Source organism: Semicossyphus pulcher, unplaced genomic scaffold (genome assembly GCF_022749685.1).
Source record: "Semicossyphus pulcher isolate SPU_LCO1_2020_fin unplaced genomic scaffold, fSemPul1.0.p SCAF_15, whole genome shotgun sequence".
NCBI classification, from domain to species: Eukaryota; Metazoa; Chordata; class Actinopteri; order Labriformes; family Labridae; genus Semicossyphus; species Semicossyphus pulcher.
In genome coordinates this window covers 9,961,495-9,973,194 of record NW_027211659.1, presented here as the reverse complement: position 1 = coordinate 9,973,194, position 11,700 = coordinate 9,961,495, and the positions used below count along the sequence as shown (strand labels likewise).

Sequence of the window (11,700 nt, the reverse complement as noted above, 5' to 3'; positions counted from 1 at the left end):
CATTCAAAACCCAATTAAGTTTCAAAGAGACCGTGGCCGACGAAGCAGCATGGCAGAGCTAAGAGACGTCTGAGGGGGGAGGAGGAGGAGGAGGGGGGGCTCCATTAAAACATCATCGCTGCACCTGTTAGGTAGACTTTTTCGGGTCCACACTCATCCTCTCATACACACATGTGTAAAGCATCCAAGCACACACACCCGCCCACGCATGCTCGCACACACACAGTAAATCTAGAAACACAAACCCTCGCTTGCACTCACGCACAAACTTGCAGCTTATAATTTTTTTTACACGTTATCTTCTTCTGTCTTATTCAGAGAGCAGATTTCCTTCCTGTATGAGAGACCCAGAAACAAACACAAAGGATGAACGTTAGAAAGAGAACATGATTGTGTTACTCCATAGTCAGCCAGTGCAACAGAAACCAATAATTGGAACACAGTGTAAAAAAGCGTAGTGAGAGAAACTCAGCCGTGAGGAAGCCGACCTTCCCACTCAACAAAGGCTGTGGCATTGTCCCCTTTCTGTCTAAGGGACTGATCAGCCCCTCAGTTTGTCTGTTTGTTTATTTATTTGTTTTGATTGATTTGTGTGTCTTTCGTCCCAAAGCGTCCCACATTTTCCATTTGCCAGAGAGCGTTGCAGAATGTCCACAGGCACACAGCTCCAGCCGCTCGCACAACTGTGGCTGTATTTTTCCACAGCAGTTGCCATGGTGAGGGAATCCCCCACCCCGACAACCTCTCCGCCTCCCGGCAGCTCTATCACTCCTCGTTGGCAGGGCTCTCCTCCAGAGGCGTGATGGCGGGGAGGCCCAGTCCTGTTGCATTGTGGGATGCAGTGAGGCTGGCAACAGTGTGTAGGAGGACGAGGACCAGCAGGCAGAGTTTGAGCCGGCTGTTACACAGTCTGCAGGCTGCCGAGGAGCTGAGGGAGGTACGGTGCTGGCATGGCGGGTGAGTTCTTTTCAGGGTCCCCCGCGAACGGTTGTCCACTTTCAAGTCCCACCGCACGTCACAGCACTCTGCCTTGGGGTCCACACCTGATGGATAGTCTTCCAGCAGCCCTGGGGGTTGTGTTAGGGGGAGGGAGGAGGGACATGAACAGTTAATATATCAGTCATTTAAATAAATGCTGCACTAAAAGACTATTTCTGCTTATCCAGTCCCCAAGAAGCAGATATAGACTTCAGTGAGAAAGAATACTTTCATTCTGAAGGTGAAATTATGGGTGGAAAGCTCTGCCAAAAGAGCTGAGTGCAGTGAAATGTAGGACAACACAAGCAAATAAAAGCAAATGAAGAAAAACACCTACTTACAAAAACAAAGCGACCGTACAGAACGAGCGCGAGCTGAGCAAGCAACACAGAAGAAGTTTTTAAAGGACTTTAAAACGTGCAAAATGTGCCAGGAACAAGAGTGAGGCTAACACTGGGTGCAGAGGCAATATAACACCATGCCTTGCTTGAGAATGCTAAAACTATGGTAAATATTTTCTAAGCTAATTTCCCAATTGTGCACACGGTTTGATTAATTTGCAGTGTTTAGATTAGATTAGATTGCAAATAGAACATACTGTATGTGTTTTCTTTTGTGTAGTTTGCTAACTCGTCTCATAAGCAGGCTGTAATTAATGTGTGATTGTTCCTCTTCTCTTCCGCATCTATTCCACTCAGCAGCTAACTGAGTAACTGAAAGTAGCTATGCCTTTGCAACCTGGCGTACAGACACATTATAGAAGAGCTTTTAAAGTATGGAAACAGCACCAAAAACATCCACCGTGTTCTGTAAACATGGAAACACAAAGCACATGCCGAGGAAAATGTTATTGATTATTCAGCCTTTGATTTTCTGATTCATGTCTGAGCCTCGGTGCAAATGACCAGACAGACCTTGACTTTGTCAAAGCATCATGAATCAAGATTTTGTGCTTCAACACCAGATGCCGAAACCACACGGAGGACTCTGACTCTCTCTCCTCTGACATTAAAGCAGAGGGGGTTTGTCCGGGCCTGGCTGCATGCGAATGCGAGGTGTGAACTTTAAAGAGATGTGTGCCCACTCAGCACAGTTTGACTGTCAACAGCTAAACTGTGTCAAGTGGAAGCATATAATTACTGCAGGTGTGGGACAAAGCTGCATTTAGAACGCCCAAATATATACATATATAAGTGACACAACCTGATCATCTGCAATAGCTTACTTACTTCCTGCAAATACTTTACGTGTCCTGCTCAGCACATCAGCTTGTGTTGGCATATTAGGTTGACCTTTTAACCCCTGTCTACTACTTAAAAAGTGTCATTTTATATATGTTTTTCCATCAGCATTCTGACTCTGTAAACACAAGTACTGCAAACTTGTATTAATCCACAGCTGAAAGTAGTGCCAACCATACGTATTATTTCCGCCTGTTTGAGTACAAATTGCGAAAAACTACAAAGCCCAGAAGTCCCAGAAAGTTATTTCGATTTTTCACGCTTTTTCCTGGTTCGAATCCCAGTTTGCATGTAGTGGGCCTTTCTCTGTGGAGTTTGCATGTTCTCCCCGGTGCATGCATGGTGTAAGTGAGCGTGACAGGTTGTCTGTCTCTATGTGTCAGCCCTGTGATTGACTGGCGATCAGTCCAGGGTGTACCCGCCTCTTTCCCAATGACAGCTGGGATAGTCTCCAGCCGCCCGTGACCCTGAACAGGATAAGCGGCGTAGATAATGGATGGACGAATGTAAGTACATTTCTGTGACCAATCTCTAAAGATTTCTTCAGATGGAATTAATGTGCTTGGAGCTGAGGGAAACAGACTGTTGGATGAGGTCTTTTCATGAGACCTGTTGCATTGTGATGCCAGCATTATTCATTTGTTTTTAATGACTTGGAAAAGAAGCTTTGTTTAGTATTCTTAATTAATACATATTCCAATAGAGATGATCAAAGTAAGTAAATAAGAAAAGAACACAAGTTTGAGTTGCTTCTGTCAAAAAGTGCATGAGTGTAACCTGATGCTAAACACGGCCACCAGGGGGCAGCGGCAACATGTGATTAAAGCGTCCTAATCATGGTGTGGGAGCTGCTCACACACTCAAACTGTAGGGGACTCACCTTCCAGAAATGTAAAGAAGAAATCTGTTCCCAAACAGGTTAAAGATTTATTAAAGAATCACCTTGTGTGTGCAAGGTGTTGTGTATTTGTGTTTGAGTGTTTTTCCTTTGGCGTGAACTCTGACCCGCACAGTGCTCTGTGGTTTTTAATACAGACAGACTTATTATTAAAGTGCTCCACTTTGCAGCTGCTTCTTGGTGGTAATTATCGACACTGTTTTGTTATGCTGTATGACCCTGTAAGTCTGGTGATTAGACAGAACATCCTGTCAGTAAGGGTGTCAATCAGAGGTCTGTCCTACTGAAGTACCGTTGAGCAAGACAGTATGTGCTCATGTGTTAAAAGAAAAACACAGCAGAAAAAGAAGAGAGCATGAAGCGTGAGATGATTTTTTTGTACCTGTGCATATAAAACTGGGGCTGCCTCCATGAATGAGATCATCATTGTCGGGCAGGACGAAGGGGCACCGCTGCTGCACCTCCAGGCAGTACTGACCACAGGGGATTCGCTTGCTGCAGTGCATCTGGGAGGTCTGGAAGTACTGAGAACACAGCCAGGGCTTATAAACCATCTACGTGGGAGACAGAGAGGTGAGGGCAAGAGGAGGGGGGGAGAAGGACAGGCGGAGGAGGGGGTGCAGAAAGAGAGAGGAGATATCGATGAGTTAGGGAGGGTTGCATTGGATGATACACGCTCTCACATGTTGGTGCATCATCCATGACCTCTACAGATATTGATTCACACAGGGCTGAGCAGATATCCTGCTGAGTCCGATCTCCACTGTTTAATGAATGTGTCTGCAGCTGGGAACTCATGGCTTTGTCAGTGAAAGTACTGCATTACCCAGCATCCTCTTAAAAAACAATAGTGTACTGCTCCCAGTTTTAGAGGGACAACTGCTGTTTTTATATACAGTTAAATAACAGATGTTTCATACAGCATGAGCTGATAGTGAAGCTTTTAAGGTCATGTCCTGTATCATACTCCTCATGTAAACATATTTTTACACCCACCTACAAATCATAACTGAAGATAAGAACCTGTTATCAACCTTAAAGCAATACAGACTAACAGTACAGTCCTTATGGTTACTGGGGCTATTTTGGGGTTTGTTTACATCAGTTGTGTAAAATATATCCATAATTAATTGATTATAATTAAACAAATATTATTACACGTCTGTGTTAAATACCTGATTCTGATTGGTTAATTACGCCACTCTGAGGTCTGTTATTTCTAGCTAACAAACCGTTGCTAAGAATTACAGACCGTTGCTAGGGATTCGGCTCTTATCACACAATCTGCAGGACTAACCGTAATCATATCAATCCACCGAAAGAAGTCCAGTGAATTAGACGTCAGTCTGTTTACAGAGGGGGAAAAAAGACAGGCGACAAAAAACAGCGGAGCGAAAGCAATAAACTGTAGAGACAGCGAGATCTACAAAATGGATTCCATGACAACTGCACTAACCCACATAACATTTGGTTGAAAGATCCGGAAAGAGCTACAGTGGTAATTGGACCTTGAGCGTTTTTTTTGATTCACTAACATTTTTATTATTTTTTCAGCTAATAAATAAAGCTCAAATAATGTGGTCTGAAAACTCAAAGAGGGTCTATTTTTTAGGAAAAATTGTGAGGGCACTCAACCTTTCGGCCCTGTGAGACTGGTGAAAGAATCAACTCACTGCAATCAGGTGTGTGTGGCACTGATTGGCTTTGATTAAGCCCAGGTGTGGGGAGTCTTCATATACCCTGAGTCTCCAGTGCACTGCCCTGACTCATTATCTCACCTTCAGAGGTAGTGAGAGGTTCTCCATGTGGCTTCTCTAGTTGTCGGTGTATCTGCAAACACGAACTCAGAACTCAATTGCCTGTTTCCCAGGGAATAATTTGGGGTGCTGGAGAGTTTGTGTGACTCCAGCCTTTTGGGTTATTAAAGCCTCCCGAGCAGCCTTTGCCTTTAGCTTCGAGTTTTCTGGGTCTTCTGGACAATTTTGTTTTTGAGTCAGCTGCTTGGCGGCGGTGATTTAGTTAATCATTTTAGTGCTTTATTTCATTAAGGAAGCCTGTAGCGGCTCTATACAGTTTCGTTGTCTTTTTCCTCCCCTTTCCAATTTATCTCTACTGCGATTTCGTGGTTATCCCTCTGGGATAACTTTGAGACACCCCTGGGTCTGCACCCGTGCCCCCCCTTTCCTGACAAAAATATGTAATTATGTGGAGTATAAAGCAACAAAACAGCTTTGAGCAGCCACTTTATGTCAGAACCACAAGAATAAAGAGCAACTCTTAAACCTGTTTACAAGACAGAGAGGATTCATTGCATCGCACTGTTAAAAAAAGTGTACAGATTTCGGCAACATGTGCACCCATAGTTTGTCCTCAATTCATTCCATAACAATTATAGTATAGTATACAGTGAATACTTTAAAGACAGGCTTTTACTTTTGCAAAAACATTTAGTTGCTCGGAGAGAGATCAGCTCAAACAGGCCTCTTTCACGTTGATGTTTGTTTCCCGTCATTTAAGTATTTATTCTCACCCTTTGTCTCAACTCTACATGCACACAAGTGAGGACAAATGATTTACTTAGCACCTTATTTTTCTCTTCATCGTGCGATAAGGTGGTCGCCTCATTGTGTGCTATTATCACCTGCGGCAATTAGCTGGTATTTCCTGTGAAACACTCCAGGGACGGCGAGGCAAGCTAGCACCTGCTGCAAGCTAATCAGCAGGCCTCAAAACAGAGCGCCAAACCAGAGATCATATCGCCGCTCTGTGAATACTGGACGCGCTCCAGCCGAGATCTGAGTCGCGTGGAGAGGACAAGAGCACTTATATTGAGGTTGCAAATGAATAAAAGGTCCTAAAAGGTGGATAAGAGACATTAAAGGTTTGTTGACTTTCAAAGCCCTCGACCGCGTTCTATTTTTTTTGTGCAGCGTAGTTTCACTGCTCTGTAACAAGGCATTAGGATATGTTAATGTTTCATTTTGCAAATTAGTCTGCATTTAAAGAGGCAAACATGAACATTCAAACGAGGAAAGTCTTTGATCCAGGTTTGTAAATGATTCCCAATTGGAGAGGTGGCTTAACACTGCAGGTTCAAATGTTACTGGAATACAAAAGAGCAGTTTGACAGAGGTTTATTGTGACAAGTAGCTTTTGTCTCGTACTCAAACCCCCCTCGTGTTCTAATGGTCGCACTGAGATCTCATTTTGTGACATCTGAAATGTATTATACTGTTATTCATTGTATAAATATCCCGTCGAATAACATCGTGAATGTTGGGTTGGATCATCCGTCACACAAACTGTCGACCGAGGGGCATTGATTATATGCATGACTGAACATGTGCACATACAGACATGCTGTACAGTAAATTGCTGCACGCTAATAATTAGATTCCCAGGCGGAGATAAGGTTGGTTCCTGAGGAAACTACACACACATAAACACACTGCCCTTCTCTCTAATCTATTACCGTGTGAATGTCACAAATGGAAATACGGTCACATGACTTAATGTCACATCTTGCGCGCATTAGATTAACGTCCCTAAACGATGAACACACAAGCGCGTCTGTGTTTGCACGAATGCACGGCTGTCTTTAGCAATTTCCCCCCTGCATTACATTTTCCATTTCGTGTCCTCCTGCTCTGCTGCTGGGACTCCCGCTCAGCCTGCAGCTGTCAGCATGTGGAGATAAAGACAAACTGAGAGAAATTCAGAAACGTCTCACTTTAGCACTAACAATGTCATCGACCACGAGAGTGGAGTCGCGTCTGTTTTGGTGTTTGTCAGGCGTTTCCCGTACTCGGCAGCAGCTCAGGAAACAAAGTCAAGGTCTGTCTGGTCATTTGCACCGAGGCTCAGACATGAATCAGAAAATCAAAGGCTGAATAATCAATAACATCACAACCGAGGAGATTACCTGTAAACAGCGCCTGAAGCGGCCTCTTAGCTTTGACTGGAGCCTGGTAGAAACATGCTCATACAAGGGGCATTTTCATTTCCACTTTCACGATATGATATCTGTGTTTAATAATGCACCAAAAATACTCTTAGATCTCTTTGACACGTAGACCATGAAACTAGGACAATAAAAAGGTAAGCATTCCCTTTGAGGCTGCAAATCAGCAGAACATCTGTCTGAAGTGCAACAGATGTGCAGTCAAACCACAATTCTTCAAACGAGCTGCAACAGCCTGAAAGATTCCTCATGAGGAGAAACAGGCTGCAAATTCAGAAACAATGCAAACTACAAACCGAGGTTAGAGATGCGCTGCAAACAAGCCCAGAGAGGCATAAACGGGCTGCAAATACACAAACGATGCCAAAACCCAGAAAACAAATGCAACACAAAAAACACTGCATATCCTGTTCAACAGTGGAAGTGCTCCAGGCCTGTAGGGGGCGCTCAGTGGAACTTAGTGGAACTATTTTTGACAATAGAGCATAGACTGTATAAAAACAATGGACGACATGACAGCTCCCTAAAAGTGAAGCCAAAACATCTCTATCGCCCCCTGCTGACTGGCTGCAGTATAGGTCATAAAGCCCGCCTCCTCCATGTTAACAGATGGGACATGAGACAAACTATAAAATCAAAATACACGCCAAATTTATTTTTCTTAAACATGGTCATTCTGTCATAATAGTTCATTATTATCCTGATGATTTACAGTTTATTTTAAAAAAATTAAAAGGATGATTGACAGCTCTGTTGACAAATCCGGCTCCTGCAGCCGATCTGTTCCGGATTAGCAGAGTGGAGGAGGATCAGTGAGAGGAGACGTAACTAAAACAATCACTACAGTCATTGAAGTTTCCATATCAATGAACGTCTGCTTCAGACCAACACAAGAAGCTGTTCTGCTGTTAAACACGCCGACATGCGGGATCCTTGCAGTTTTTTCCCCCTCTAAGTTAATTGTGTGTTTTGGTTAGCGGAAGTGGCTACGACGGCTCCACCTGCCGATGACCACTGCGCAGCTCTGGCTCCAAATGACGTCACCATCGCAAGATGGCAAATGTATTGTTTCTTAGACGTCATGATGAGTCGGAGCGGACAATTTCTATTGCATTTTTTTCTGGTGTGTTTTTGACTTTGCATCTTTGCAAGTGTTTTTGTAAATGCATTTTTTTCTGCTCTTTGCTGCATGTTCTTGTCTGGGAATCAACAAAGATTTTTTTTTATCTTATCTGTGTATTTGTTTTCGAGTGTTTTTGAATTTGCATCGTTTCTTAATTTGCAGCCTCTTCCATGATGCAAATCTTTTTTTGCAGCCTGTTTGCCCTTGATGGCCACCGTACTTTCTGGCCCTTTGCCACACAGTCATGTCCTTTTACAGCCCCAGTTAGTTAGTAGACTGCTGCTGCATACAAAGCTCCACTCCCTCAACCATCAGTCCACTGTAGAGCCATGACTAGTAGTTTATCATCCTGCTGTCACATCCAAGAGAGAGGGAGAAAGAGACGGATAGAGATAGCAGGAGGAGTGCCACAATAGGGATAGTGTTTGGATGGACTCTTTCTCTCCTTTTTTATAACTTCCTCCAGTCGGCTGTGTTCTGTCAGCTCCCTCGGGGGGAGAGTAAAATACTGCCGTCTCCTCAATCAGTGAGTTAGAGGTCAGCCAGCTGGCTCTTAAATTTTTACTCTCCTCTTTCTGTCACCTTTCACTTCCTTTTACATCTCCTGTTCACCTCCGCTGTCCTTACTCCTGTCATTGTGTCATGCTGCCCATTGTGGCTGCAACAGCGATACCGTCTCACAACACGGGCCTCGTGGTTGTGTTTGCCAGTCATGCTTTTACTGTACCTTCTCACGCCGTCTGGTGCTCACAATAACAGCTCTCAGTCGATGATAAAGGCTTCTTCTGTGCTGTTACTTCTATCAAATAAGCTACCGTTAATACAAGTCAAATATCTCAGCAGAACATCCACGTTACAAGTCTGTGAGGAAAGGGGGGGCTTATGCCATTTGAGACTTTTAATTTGATGGTGTTGGGATTAATAAAGACTCTACTGTAAACACTATAACCTTATTTTTTTAACATTTTTTTTTTAGCATTCCTTATTTATGGATGTGTGAAAAATGTAGATAGCAGACCGATCAGGAAGAGGAGCGGGTTGTCCGGTAATCACAGACCCTGACTGCCTGATTATGTGGTAGAAAATGTTCCTTCCTTTGGATTAAAGCTGCCAGATGAATGTATTTAAATGTAATATATGCAAATTAATGGATGAAATATATATGAATGTTCTCATAGGGATAAAGAACAAATGTATAAACATGATTGGACTATAGGTTGAACATTCTCCAAGTATCTTAAAGTAATAATCTCTAAGATTTTAATTTAAATAAATGTCTGTAACACAATGGTGATTGAGCCTATGGCCCACTGATGAAAGCCTTTGCATTTGCAGTATTATGGACTGGGTGTCTGGTGCAACACTGAAAAAGTGGCACCCAGTTAGTGACGCGTTTTCCATCACCCAGCAGTGGTTGGTCTGCCAGAGAGGGTAGGCGGAGCTAAGCGGCTGCTTTTCAGGTCTCTGTAAGTGTTGTGAGTAAACAGTAATCTACTATGGCTGAACAAACCAAGAAAAGATGGATGACTACAGATACAACTTCAAAAATAAGTTACAATCCAAAGACAAAGGAACAAATTCGACGCTCAGATGAAGGCAAACAGTCTAAAAAGGAAAGCGACCGTCAGCGAGGAAAATCAAGAGTTACAACCGGAGCCAACCGTGGACGTCACACAACACTGTCTGGATATCTGGGAAGTGTGCTCCCGTAATTCCCGTTTAACGCCAAAGGTGTCGCCAAAGAGAACGAAAATGAGATCTTCGAGATTATAGCTTTAAAGCAATTTAGGCCAAACCATAATTTCCAAAATAAAAGCTTCAGTTCAGTTACAGTTAAGAGACACCATGAATGAAATCACAGTCAGTGGAAAGAAGACAGATGCACATGTGCTCAGGCATTGTGACTTAAGGTTAACACAGTTGAAAATGTTAACTTTGTGGTTGTTTTATGACTCCAGAAGTACACAAGCACCAAGCAGTGCATGGAAAGACATATCAGTAGATAGAGAGTGGAGCCCCTATCGGTCCTCCCTGAGCAGTCACACACAGAACTGGTTCTTGTTGTAACAGCAAAAATCAGTCAGGAAACACAAAAAAATGTTGATGAATGATTGCTCTGAAATTTAGAAGTAAGACACTTTGAAGGATTTCGTTGGCGCTAAAATCCAATCGTTACTTCTAAAATGCATATCACGTTTGAATCCTAAAAATATAATGCCACAGTGTTTTACGTTAAACCCCACTTCATCTGCTTTCCCCCACCGCCTGCCTGTCAGTGACGCTCAGAGTTGAGACTCAGCTGTCTCCTGGATTGGATTATTTCATAACGATTAGACTAATAAGGTTGTAATTGATGGAGGGCCTCTCGCTGCCCTGTGGTATTGGTTTTAAGTGGCCCCGGATGGCCCTTCCTTGTCAGTGCCTTGTCTTTAATGTTTTATCTGGACTTGTGTTTGGGGCTAAACTGCTGACGGAGGCTGAGGGAGCGGCCGGCAACACACCAGATTACTGCAACTCATTTGTCTTCCACGTGCGGTACAGTACAGCGGAGAGGCACGGACACACATAAACACGAGCCTCATGAGCCGCCTTGTCAATTACAACTAACACAGCCATTCACTGCTTCACCGCATCGAGGCTATCCTCTTTTTTTCCTTCTTCCTTTTATCCTCTTTTCTGCCCTGTTATTCAAATGATCCGCAGCTGAAATAATGGACCAGAAAGTGTACAGCACAATTTGTGTCAGAGCGGGGGAATGAGGGTAAAACAACAGAGAAAAATTATGAAAGCTAAGCGAATTCAAGTTAAGCCTCATTGTTTCTGCTTGGAATTGATTTTTCAGCAGCAAACACACAGATTTGGGTTTGTTTTTCAGATTTGTACACTTGTTTGAACTGATTATCATCCAGATTTTGTGTCTTTGCACCAGATCTTCTGCTGCATTAAACACTTTACAGCCAACAGGCAGAGCAAAGATTCAAAATTCATCTTCTGGATCTTTGGATTATTCTGGCAAAAAGTCTAAATAAAGTCACATTTATTTCTTAAAGATGCGCACAAATAAATGGAGTCTCTGCAGTGTATAATGTCCGCTTTAGATGATATACATTTCTACACTCCATCCACAGAAGCTCAGATTATCATTCTGCATGCTCTCCACAGTGTCGGACGAAATGAGCTGTCCATTCAAGCAGTGACACGAAGGCAGTCCGAGATGTAAGGGGTCAAATGGAGGGTGTTCTTAAGTGGGAGCCGGCATGTAAACCATCATTTCTCCTCTACAGCGGCAGCAGCAAAGCCCCATGGGAGTTCCACTACAAGAGGGGTCTCTCTGAAGGGTCGAATGGGAAAGGTCACACCAAATATAATCTGAAAAACAACATCCGCATTAGCAAACAAACGAGCCTACACGGCTGAGCACGTCGGTAAGTCAATGACAGTAATGAAGCGTGAAGCCAAACACAAAGAGAAAACAAACCGAAGGAACGAGCGCGTGTAA

General features: G+C 43.4%; 1 protein-coding gene across 1 annotated transcript in view; it reads right to left on the bottom strand.

Moving 5' to 3' along the window:
• Window positions 1-372: 372 nt before the first annotated feature.
• Window positions 373-11,700, bottom strand: part of LOC138592840 (NALCN channel auxiliary factor 1) — an 86,411-nt gene continuing 75,083 nt past the window's right edge. Inside the window, exons 2-3 of the mRNA XM_069663723.1 lie at window positions 3,500-3,671; window positions 373-1,067 (exon numbers count right to left, since the gene is read on the bottom strand). Of these exons, the coding sequence (XP_069519824.1) occupies window positions 766-1,067; window positions 3,500-3,671 (474 nt within the window). The 3' untranslated portion in view covers window positions 373-765. The remainder of the gene's footprint in view (window positions 1,068-3,499; window positions 3,672-11,700) is intronic.